Below are 12,691 nucleotides of genomic sequence, written 5' to 3'. Positions count from 1 at the left end.
CTTCTTTACCAGTAGCATGCATGTGTGTGAAGTCACTTCAGTTCATTTCCGACTCTTTGCAACCCAGTGGACTGCAGCCCACCAGGCTCCTCTGTCCATGGGATTCCCCAGGCAAGAATACTGGAGTGGGTTGCCATTTCCTCCTCCAGGGAGTCTTCCTGACCCAGGGGTCGAACTGCTGTCTCTTTTATCTCTTGCATTGGCAGGCAGGTTCTTTACCACTAGTGCCACCTGGGAAGCCCTTACCAGCAGCAGAAAGTCCTAACTTTATTAGTAGACATCAGTGTCTCACAGCCTAACTTTTTGTTTTCCCTCTGAATGCTGAAATGAGTTTACAAAGCATAAATGCTGGTTTTAGTAGTTACTCTGAGAGCTGAACTTTTTTTCTACCAGGTATTGACCTCTAGTTGCAATGGTTTCTTAAGGCCACATCTAGGTTATTTTAAAGATGACCATATCACTAAAATAAATAAGATGCATGTTTTTTTTTCTTATCTGTTAGCATATTGTGGTCTGTATAGGTTTTTTGAGACTTTAGAATTCAGGTAACTTCTCTGTAATCACAAAGAAAATAAATATTTTACCCAGGCCTGTGATTTCTGAATGCCATCTCCAAATTTTCCTGCTTCATACATAGTATATTTGATAACCCGGTCCTGCCATGTCTTCTATCTACCTCTTCTCCCCTTTTTCTATATTCACTTCAAGAAGTCTTCAAAATTACAACTTCTTTGTTAGCATTATAAACAAGGTCATGTTCTTATCCCAACTAGATGTTTTACTGTGATAAAACAGACATGTTTATTTTTGATGTCTTTCAGACTGGGTGATTACACCTATGAATAAGAAATCTATTCTCCAGGCAGATATTCCTGAAGGAGAATTGGGTCAGTGGATGATGAAGGAAAGATTCACTAGAGATAGTTGCTGGAAATATGATAGTCTGTTGGAATGGCAGCATGGAGGCCAAGAGATAAACTTGCAGCAAGTGGTACTCGCTCATGAGAAAACTTCGTCCGTGGTTGGCAACCAGAAATGTGATGAATCTGGGAAACACGGCATCATGAACTCATCTTTTGTTCAAAGTCAGGGATTTCAATCTAGCAAAAAAGCCTTTGAGTGTAGTGAGTGTGGAAAAGTCTTCACTAAGAGTTCAACCCTCAGTAAACATCAGAAGATTCATAGTGAAAAACTTAACACAAATCAGAAAATTGTTATTAAAGAGAAGCGATATGAATGTAGAGAATGTGGGAAGGCCTTTCACCAGAGCACACACCTCATCCATCACCAAAGAATTCACACTGGCGAGAAGCCATATGAATGTAAGGAATGTGGCAAGGCCTTCTCAGTGAGCTCCTCACTTACTTATCATCAGAAAATTCATACTGGAGAAAAACCTTTTGAATGCAACTTATGTGGAAAAGCTTTTATCCGAAACATACACCTTGCCCACCATCACAGAATACATACTGGAGAGAAACCTTTTAAATGTAATATATGTGACAAAGCCTTTGTGTGCAGGGCACATCTTACCAAACACCAGAATATTCATAGTGGAGAGAAACCCTATAAATGTAATGAATGTGGGAAAGCCTTCAATCAGAGTACAAGTTTTCTTCAGCATCAGAGAATTCACACTGGAGAGAAGCCTTTTGAATGTAATGAATGTGGAAAGGCCTTCAGGGTGAACTCTTCCCTTACTGAACATCAAAGGATTCATACCGGAGAGAAACCTTATAAATGTAATGAATGTGGGAAAGCATTCAGGGATAATTCATCCTTTGCTCGACATCGGAAAATTCATACTGGGGAGAAACCTTACAGATGTGGTTTGTGTGAGAAAGCCTTCAGGGACCAATCAGCCCTAGCCCAACATCAGAGAATTCATACCGGGGAGAAGCCTTATACATGTAATATATGTGAGAAAGCCTTCAGTGACCATTCAGCCCTCACTCAGCATAAGAGAATTCATACTAGAGAAAAACCTTACAAATGTAAAATCTGTGGGAAAGCCTTTATCCGAAGTACACACCTGACTCAACATCAGAGGATTCACACAGGAGAGAAACCCTATAAATGTAATAAATGTGGGAAAGCGTTTAACCAGACTGCAAACCTCATTCAGCATCAGAGACATCATATAGGAGAAAAGTGACATGAAAGAGCCTTGCAACTGAGTGTATTAATTATTGAATGCAGGAGAATCTGTTCTGCAGAATAACCATGAAAGCTTACTTGAAGATAGTCATTTTATTACTGAGAGTCAAGGTTTACACTAGTATGGGTTTTGAGACTTTAAAAATGACAAACACTTGTGCTCGCTTTGGCAGTACATATACTAAAAAAAGAATGGCAAACACTCTTCATACTTCAGGAACTATCTTGGTTGAATAGCAGTGATATTTAATTAGTCTGAATTACCAAGTGCCAGAACCAGAATGGACCTTCATTAACAACGTAGGAAATTAGTCCACCATTAAGAGAAATTATAAAATTGTAAAAATTAAGGTTGAGAAGCAAAGGAACAAAAAAGAAAATGGTCTATAAGCATTTTACTCTACTTGTAGGAGGCTTTCTACCTTTAATGGAACACTTTGTTTTCCTCACCCCCTACTGCTGACACCAGTGTAAAGAAAGTACAGTTATCTATGCATTGGCCCAGGAGTTAAATTATGCTTCCTGCCTTCTGCTTCAGACTACCTTTTGTCAGACTTCCCTGGTTCATATATCCACTGGCTTCTTACTTGTATTCTCCTCCTGGGATAATTCATTTGAAAAGTGTGTCCCTTTTTGATTTAGCAACTCCTCATTGGTAGCATCACGTCAATTACTACCACATAATTTTCCCTTGAAGACTGGTGACTTGACCTCATACACAGTCCATGATTCTGGATATTGCACTAAACCCAGCTTTCAGAACACGGGACACCTGTCTGGAAGGCAGAGGTTGATCTAAATTCCTGAGTTACCCAGTTCCTCTGGGCTTCAGCTTGACTCTGACCCTTGGATAATCCCTAAATTAGGGACATAATCTGTGCAGACAGTTCCTTCCAATTGTTCTGCACTGTAGTACTCTACACATGGCAGTCAGGGGCATGCTCAACTTTGGGTGTGATGATCCCCAAACCTAGAGATGTTCTGGGCCACCTCTGCTCCTGTGACTTGCCATTTCATGATGTGCAACTGATGAGGTTAGAGCCTCAGGCGAGTTGTCAGAATGCTCTTAACCACTCTTTCCCTTGGCTGGGCAGTCCTCTGTATCCACTGCATTAGAGTATATTTGTTGCTCCCAGAATATTGAATTGCTGGATACTGGTCCTTGCCTTCCTGTGGTCCACTTTTTCTGAAGGTATCAACTCTGTGTTCACAGAAGATGGAGAGAGCTTTGAATTTCTGATTTTGCATTTAAAAGTTGCCATTTCCTCTCCACCACCTGAGTATTCTACCATTTAAAGATTACCCCATTCTGACCGTACTGAGCAGCGTGTTGAGTAATTCCATGGAGTGGTCAGCAGCACTGTGACATTCTTTGGCAGGGGCCACTCCCAGGAGTCGAAGTGATACTCTAGTCCTGCAGGTACAGTTCCCTCACTATCTTTAATTCTTTGGGGCTGTCAGTAGAAATCACAGATAAAATAATACCCATGTGCCTTCAAACACAGCCCCTCATGGCACCTCCCCTTCCCCATCACAAAGAATGGGGAGCCCACACTACTGCAGGCTGGAGCATGCTAAGGCGTGAAGGTGGAAGAGCAAGTCAGCTGTCATCTGGGAAGCAGTGTGGCAGGTTCCTGGTCTGTGAAAATGCTCTCCATCAAGTTGGGTCACCTGCCAGCCCCCATGAAAGCTATACCTCAGCTCCAAGTTACAGGAGAGGATATTCTTTGTGAAGATGGAGTCAGGACTTCAGGTTGAACATAGACTTGGAAGCTTCCAGTAGCTTTAAAGCCCCAAGTTCTCTAAATTCAGCTACCACCTAATAAAGGCCGCCTACTTGGGTTGGTATCTCCTGTTAGGTGATCAACAGCTCATCCTTTCTCCCCAGATGAGCTGCAGGTGAAGCAGCATTTCAAGAGGTTGCTTGGAACCCACCATGCCCTGGGCCCAAACATGTTCATCTGTAGCTTCTCATGGCTGGCAACCCCAGATCCAACAATAAACTTGGAAAACTGCTCACTGCTGCAGAGATCTGCTTTCAGTACTATCCCTGTGTCTCACTTGTCCTGTTACCTCCTTACCTTGAATCCCTCACAAGAAACACATTTCTCAGCTGAGTTGTTCCTTTTGTGTTTTTTTTTGTTTGTTTTTTTAAATTTTATTTTATTAGTTGGAGGCCAATTACTTCACAACATTTCAGTGGGTTTTGTCATACATTGACACGAATCAGCCATAGAGTTACATGTATTCCCCATCCCGATCCCCCCTCCCACCTCCCTCTCCACCCGACTCCTCTGGGTCCTCCCAGTGCACCAGGCCCGAGCACTCGTCTCACGCATCTCACCTGGGCTAGTGATCTGTTTCACCATAGATAATATACATGCTGTTCTTTTGAAACATCCCACCCTCACCTTCTCCCACAGAGTTCAAAAACACATATATATGGAATTTAGAAAGATGGTAATGATAACCCTTTTGTTTTTAATAAGAGCTGTTACCCCTTGGTGTGTGCTTGCCACTGGGCTAAGGTTCCTGCTGCCACTCATCCAGTGACAGCTGTCGCAGCTGTCCTAGAGCATCAGTGCAGTCTGATGACCCTCCATCCAACGACAGTCCATTTTCCCTGAGACTGCTCCTGTTGGGCTTGGGTCTTCCTGAAATTAGACCTCTGAGATGACTAGTCACTCCCTTGTCTGGGGAAGGCGAAAATAAATGGCCTATTAGAAATGCCTGAGCCAACTTGGATGTATTTATGACTATTAGCAGTGACTTTATTCTGTCTCACTATTAACACATTATGTATGACCTTCTCAACTAAGGGAGCCAAAAGTTGCCTGGGTGCTATTTTGTACTTTTTAAATCTGAAGTACTGTGATTCTGCACGCCAGCAGTCTGACCTTTGGCTTAACCCCAAAAGTGCACTTTTGAGAACTCTGACTTCGAGGCCCTCAGCCACCTTCGCTTCTGCCAGCCAATCTGCACGGCGTTAGAAAAGAGTTGAGCAGTTACTGACAGAGACTTTTCTTTACCCAAGCCTCCTAGGTGGAGCAGTTCATTCTGCACCTTGCTCTTCTAGTTCTGTTGATAGACACTGACAGAAGATGAGGGTCACTGGGACCCTCCATCCTCAGCACATCCAGCCCATCCCTCACTACTCCCTGGTGCCACAAACACTTCCCAGCATACCCACATCTATACCAACTCAAAATAATGAGTCTGAACATGTGGCAGAGGAAATGCTGAGCCAGTGTACCCATCCCATTCACCTGGACTCTAGGAAAAGGACACAGAAGCAGACCTAGGACCCATCTCCCACACCAGTGCCTTCCTAGGGCACTTTGGAATTTGCCCAGTGATTTTTGGAATTGCCCTTGGTAGTACCAGTTCTACTCTGGCTGGGGAAGGGTTTGAATAGAGAATTAGCTTGTAGACTTTTTGTTACATTCTCCAGTGTCTCCAGGGTCCCATGAATAACTACTGAAATTGCCAGCTCTTGAGGGAAAATTAATTTTTCCAAGTTTCCCCACAAAAATTCCTCTGATTCTTCTCTCATCAGGAATTCCTCATCGCCAGCTGATTCATTTTGCACCTGAGTTCTCCCTGGTAAGTTTGCCCAGGTTAGAGAGCAGCACCTCATCAAGATGTTGCCTTTCTCCATATTCAGTGACTGCTTTTAAAATGGCAACTTGACCTTGCAGCAGACTAGGGCTTCCAGCCTCAGAGCCTTGGAACAAATAGCCCTAAACTGCATGCCTGCCTTTGGTTGAGAAAATAACCATGTTTAGTTCCCTACACATGAATGTAATCTAAGAGTCACAGCTTCTAGCTAGCTGTCTTAATTCTTTTCCTTTCGTTACTCTCTTTATATTTTGCACTACCCGCCCGTGCTGGATTAGCCACTAGGACAATCTGGAAATAACCACTCCTACCTGCTTTATCCTGCAGTGGAAATGTGCCCACCTCAACTGCTGCTAAATATATTTTGGATCATATTTTTACTTTTGATATTTTTATATCAATTTGTGAAGGAAGAAAAATACTAATTCCATCTCTCAAGGACATCTCCATTGTGCTCGTGATGGTTCTCTGCCCGTGTCAGGGTTTGGTTGTATGGACATGTCCCTCCTCATTCTTTGTCTTATCCTATACACCACACATCACTATCCTCAGGGGGAAAAAAATGTTTCTATAAGAATTACTAATCAATGTGTCTTTCTGGAAATAAGTGAGAAAAGTATGCAGTGTTTAAGATGTGCAAGCTGCCTGGTGGTCTAATTAGATATCACTAAGAGTGGCTAGAAATCATGCTTCCAAGTGTGTTTACCTTTTCATGGCCAATGTGGTCCTAACTCCCCGCGCTGACTATCTAAACCTACCTGACCCCAGAAAGCATAGTGCCCAGGCCGTGGAATATCAAGAGCTGTGTCGTCAGTCGCTGGGGGTAACAGTTAACATTTGAGGGCATACCTGGTGCCAGGTACTGTTGTAAGCATTCTCACTTAATCCTCACAGTTAGGTGAGACCACTTCTACCATCCCCATCTGAAGGGTGAAGAGAGAACTAGCGACTTGTCAGAAGTCACACAGCTGGTAAAGGGTGAATCAAGGAATTGACCCTCTAGAAGTGCCGAGTACTGCACTTCCTTTATGGCACGTTCTAGGCCACCCTGGAGAGCCACTGGGCTTTAAATGTCAGGGTAAGGCTGATGCGGGTATAGATGAGAGGCAGTGTGGCGTGGCGGCACGGCCTTGGGACATCTCATGAGGGCAGCCTGTGATAACGATAGCAGGTCCTCCACCCAGGCCAAATGAGGGAGTTGTTACTAGGAATGCCCATTCTAGAGGTGTTCCAAAAGGGGAATGCTGGTGGCCCGAAAACCAGAAAGGGAAAGATAATCATTCACTTAATAATTTCTGCCAAGCATAGTGTACAGTGGTTATACATGCATAGTTACCACTTTTTTGAACCTTAAATAGTGAAGATGGGTATTATAAAAGGAAATATAAATATTAATATTTAGCAAGTAATTATAGTATGTGGGATGAGTAAATAAAGATAGTATGAAAAAGAGTCAGGGGCCCAGCTTTAGATTGCATGGCTGCAGCAGACCTCAGTGAGGAATTACTTTATGACAAGAGCCACAAAACGAATGACGTTTGAGTGTTCTAGATAGAGTAAAATGGGAAAGAAAGCTCAGAGGTAGGAACTATCGTGGTCTGGTTGTGTGCATGCTAAGTCGCTTCAGTAGTGTCCAACTATTTGCAACCCTATGAACTGTAGCCCGCCAGGCTCCTCTGTTCATGGGATTCTTCAGGCAAGAATACTGGAGTGGGTTGACATGCCCTTCTCCAGGGAATCTTCTGACCAAAGGATCAAACCTGCATCTCTTACATCCTTTGCATTGGCAGGCAGATTTTTTACCACTAACACCACCTGGGAAGTCCATCATGGGCTGGTTAGGAACATTTTAAAAGGTGTGGGTGGAGCCAGAGTTGGGAAACACATTAACAAGATGAGGTTGTATGGGAAGAGGCAAGACCTCAACAGCCTGACCAGCCTGAGCAATGACCTTTGGCCCTCTAACACAAAGGAAGCTACTGCCAGTTTTTAGGTGTTACATTTCAAATTTCTAAGTTACAGGTAGTTGCCACTGATATATAAATTTTACCAGAGCATAAAAGATTGTGGTTTTCTTTTTTTCCCAACTTTTTTCCCTTGTAGTGAATAGGAAATTCTAAAGTTAGAAAAACTGTTTAACCACCTAAAGTTCAATTGTTAATTTATTTCAGCAATATACCTTAACCAAGGTCGCTCTCTAACACAACTCTGATTATTACCTGATGTTATTTTATCATTTTTAGCCATCCTGATACAAAAAATAAAGGAGTTACAAATATTTTCAGGCAGTCCTATACCAGCTTCCTCCTGGTAAGTTGCCCCTGGTAAGACTGCAGGCTCCTGCCAGTCTTTGTGGTGGGCTCCAGTCCATCTCCCATTCCAGCCACCAGTGACGTGACATGTCCATCCTACATATCCAACCACGGTCACACCTGCTTAAAAGCATGGCCTTCAAGGCCCTTCACAACTGGATCCATGGAACCTCTCCAGCCTCATCTATCACTTTACCCTGCCAAAATGGAACTGCTAGTAGCTCTTGACACTCCAGATTGATTTATCATTGTCTCTGTCTAGCTCCCCAACAAGGCTGTGAGCTTATGTTAAGAACTTGGCCCAGCACCCAACTCAAGTTGAGCACATATTGGGATCAGCAGATGTGTGTTAAATTAGGGAACAGGTGATCTATTTCCAAGGGATACTTTGCTCAGGCCTGTAGGGATATGACACATCTCTTAAAGTAAAATGACTTCAACTAGCTTATGGGTTATAAAATGCACTTCTATTCCCAGGGCTACATTTTAAGAGAAACCTATACTCAACCAGTTACCCTGTGAAAAATATTGGGGAGGAGAAAGAAAGCGGTGAAGGGGGGGGAGGTGGGAGAGGGAGGGGGTGTTAGTTGTGACTGCGTTATCCTGTGAGTGTTATTCAGTAGACAACATCACTGGTTGTTTTTTTTTTTTCTTCAGCATCACTGTTTTTTAAGTGGTTTAATGTGGTTTCATTTTTTCCTTTTTTGATAGTACATGGTACAAATTCAAAACTTGTACAGTGAAAGGTAACTTCCTCTCTCCCATTCTTCCACCTTTCCAGTTTCCCTTGCCAGCGGTAACAGCAGTTACCAGCTTCTATGTGTTTGAACTGTGATGTTAGAGAAGACTTTTGAGAGTCCCTTGGACTGCAAGGAGATCCAACCAGTCCATCCTAAAGGAAATCAGTCCTGATTATTCATTTGAAGGACTGATGTTGAAGCTGAAGCTCCAGTACTATGGCCAATATTGATGCGAAGAGCTGACTCATTGGAAAAGACCCTGATGCTGGGGAAGATTAAAAGCAAGAGGAGAAGGGGACAACAGAGGATGAGATGGTTGGATGGCATCACTGACTTAATGGACATGAGTTTGAGTAATCTCTGGTAGTTGGATGGACAGGAAGACCTGGCATGCTGCAGTCCATGGCGTCACTAAGAGTTGGACACAACTGAGCGACTGAACTGAACTGAACTGAATTGACGTGTCCTTCCAGAGATAGTCTGTACATATACAACCATCAACTTTCTATAACACAGGTACTAGATATGTTCTCCTGCATTTTGCTTTTATTTAGCAACATATCTCAAAGATCTTTCCATTACAACTCTTTCCAGTAGCTGCAAAATACTCCGTTGCATGTGATAAGAGCACATTAAGATATGGGGAAGTCAGGCATTAACTTGAATTTGATGCTAACTAAAATGATGATCTTTTTCTTTTATCTAATTTGTTTCACTTTTTCTATTCATATTCAGTGCTCCCATTTCATTTAGTTTATGTTTTCCAGTTTCTCCATCTCTTCTTTTTTTTTTCTTAATGTTCTTTAAGGCTTGAGAAAGAACATAAAAAAAAAGAATATAGAAATAGTATGTGTTATATATATATTTTAGAAAACATGAACTTTTGCCTAGCAAATATTTTGATGACATTTTGATTCCACTTGTTTGGCTTAGTATAAATGCTAGATTTCTAATTTAAAAAATAGATATGCAACAAAGGTTTACTGTAATGCAGGGAACTATAGTCAATATCTTGTAATAACCTACAATGGAAAATAATTTGAAAAATAATATATGTGTATGTGTATAACGGAATCACCTTGCTGTGCGCCTGAAACACTGTAAGGCAACTACACTTCAGTAAAATATATATATTAGGAAAAAAGGCAGGATATAAAATGGTCTGTTAAAAAACACACCCAGCAGAACCTGGTATACTTTCCCAGTGAAGCCCCTCCTTTTGTTAAGTTGATATATAAGCCTTCACCTCTGAATATTCAGCAAGTTACTCGTTACTGAGAGCTCCTCAGGCACATGCAAATAAACCTTGTATTTTCTCCTATTAAAAAGAAAAACAGCATGTTTGTGGTCTATCAGACATACATTGTACATCTGCTGTAATTATTAAAGACAGAGAAATGCTGCAATTAATGTTCTTGGTTATGTGCATTGGCAAGTATTTTTGGTGGAAAGACCCCCTGAAGTGGATTGTTAGGTCCAAAGGGTGCCTGCAGTTTTTAACTTAGCCAAACAGTGGCATCTAGCCCTCCTTAGAGGCTGTCCTGTGTGTCCACAGGCCATGGGAGGTAGGGGCCCCAACAGCTTGTCAGCACAGAACACTAGCTAACTCCTGATCTTTGCCAGTCTGAGAAAAAGGTTGTCTCAAGATGGGTTTTTGTTCCAGTTTGATTGAAATATAATCTGAGATATAATCAATTTACAGCACTGTGTAAGTTTAATGTGTGCAATGCAATGATTCAATGTACGTATATATTCAAAATGTTTACCACAATCAGGTTAGTTAACACAACCTTCACCTCACACACTTACCATTTTGCCCTTGTTAATGGCGAGAACATGAAAGTTCTAGTCTCATAGCAACTTTCAAGTGCACAACACAGTTTTATTAATTCAGTCACCATGCTAAACATTAGATCCTGCCACTTAGTCATAACTGAGAGTGCCCTTATCTTACTATGAATTAGATTGGGCATCATTTCATGTGTTTATTAGATTGGGCATCATTTCATGTGGCTTAAGAGCCATTGTTTTTTTCTCATTCTAGGCTTGTTGGTTTCTAGAAATCAATTTAAAGGCTCTCTTTTATAACAAGGCGATTAGGCTATTGTCATGAGTTGCAAATGTATTTTATTAGTTTTGGTTTTGGTCTTTGACTTTGTAGACAGTGGCGTTTTTGTTCCTTACAAAGCTTTTGATTCTTAAACAAAACAAAGTTGATTAACCTTTTCTTTTATTGCTTCTGAGTTTTAAATCACAGGTAAAAAGTACTTATCCACACCAAGATTACTTTTTAAATTATCCACTATTATCCAGCTTTATATTTTACTTTAAAATATTTGATCCCTTGAAATAATTTTGGTGTAAGATGTGAGATTATAGGGCCAATTTAAATTTTTTGGGGATAGCTATCCAGATGTCACAACATTATTTATTAATTAAGCCATCTTTTCCTCCCGCTGATTTAAGGTGTCATCTTTATCTTTTACCACATTTCACAAATATTTTGGTCTTTCTGGATTCTGTCCCGTTGGTCTATCTGTGATCTATGAGTCAGTACTTTGAATTACTAATAGATTGATACATGAATGAGTGAGTGAAGTGAGTGAAAGTCGCTCAGTGTCCAACTCGTTGCAACCACATGGACTGAATTCTCCAGGCCAGAATACTGGCGTGGGTAGCCTTTCCCTTCTCCAGGGGATCTTCCCAACCCAGGGAGCAAACCCAGGTCTCCTGCATTGCAGGCGGATTCTTTACCAGCTGAGCCACAAAGGAAGCCCAAGAATACTGTAGTGGGTAGCCTTTCCCTTCTCCAGGGGATCTTCCCAACCCAGGGAGCAAACCCAGGTCTCCTGCATTACAGGCGGAGCCACAAAGGAAGCCCAAGAATACTGGAGTGGGTAGCCTATCCCTTCTCCAGTGTATCTTCCCAACCCAGGAATTGAACCAGGGTCTCCTGCATTGCAGGCAGATTCTTTACTAACTGAACTTTCAGGGTTGATATATATGTGTATCTATCTATCTATCTATCTATCTGTGTGTGTATATGTGTGTGTGTGTGTATATATATATATGACTTAAAAACAGATTGACTTTAAAATATAGACAATAAGATATATGTATTTCTGAAGTAATTTATCTTAAAATCTTCTTTCACTTTACTTAAAAAGATAATTATGACTTGATTTTAATGCTGGGGAGAATGTCAATGAAGATTTTAAAAATCTTTCACTTCAGTGAAGATTTAGTCTTTCATTACACCTTACCTTTTAGACTCAGTTTTCAAGGACGTGTTTCAGACCTTTGTACACATCATTTTCCATCACAGTTGAATTCCCTGATAACCAGCTTAGTCTAAGGAGCATCTCTGAATGGAGTTCAAGAGTTACTACTTTGGGCACATTTTTGGCACTTGGGCCGTCATCTCTATGTGGTTTTAGCCCTTTATCTTTTCTTGCTTTTTAAAAAAATGTGAATCATTCAGCAAAAAGTCAATATGATATAAAAAAGCATGGTTAGCAAACTTGACCATATGGAACTAATATACACACTGCAGCATTGTCCCCTGCTGAAATGTTACATGGCAAAATGAAATGTTACATAGCAAAATTAAAGTAGATCTTTTATTCTACTCAAAATGTTAGATTGTGTGTGATCCCTTTCACAGTTGATATTTTCAAGCTTGTCTTCATAGTAAGCAGGTTATTTTATTATTTTTTTCTTGAAAATGTGGATAGTTCAAGGGAAGTCATCAATAGTTATTATTTAATATTTAAAAAAAAGGAAAAAAGAAAGCCACAAAAAATAACCTTGGACTTAGGAAACCTAAGTCTGTCACTAGGAGCCTGGTTGAAGAATTTATATTTT

At 41.1% G+C, this 12,691-nt stretch overlaps 1 protein-coding gene across 1 annotated transcript in view; it reads left to right on the top strand.

The window, feature by feature from the left end:
- ZNF454 (zinc finger protein 454) overlaps positions 1-4,130 on the top strand; it is a 46,311-nt gene extending 42,181 nt beyond the window's left edge. Inside the window, exon 4 of the mRNA XM_065917316.1 lies at positions 822-4,130. Coding sequence (XP_065773388.1) covers positions 822-2,155 — 1,334 coding nt within the window. The 3' untranslated portion in view covers positions 2,156-4,130. The remainder of the gene's footprint in view (positions 1-821) is intronic.
- The last annotated feature ends 8,561 nt before the right edge of the window (positions 4,131-12,691 follow it).

This window comes from Muntiacus reevesi, chromosome 1, assembly GCF_963930625.1.
Source record: "Muntiacus reevesi chromosome 1, mMunRee1.1, whole genome shotgun sequence".
In the NCBI taxonomy this organism is placed as follows: domain Eukaryota; kingdom Metazoa; phylum Chordata; class Mammalia; order Artiodactyla; family Cervidae; genus Muntiacus; species Muntiacus reevesi.
This window is presented reverse-complemented; position numbering and strand designations above follow the sequence as displayed.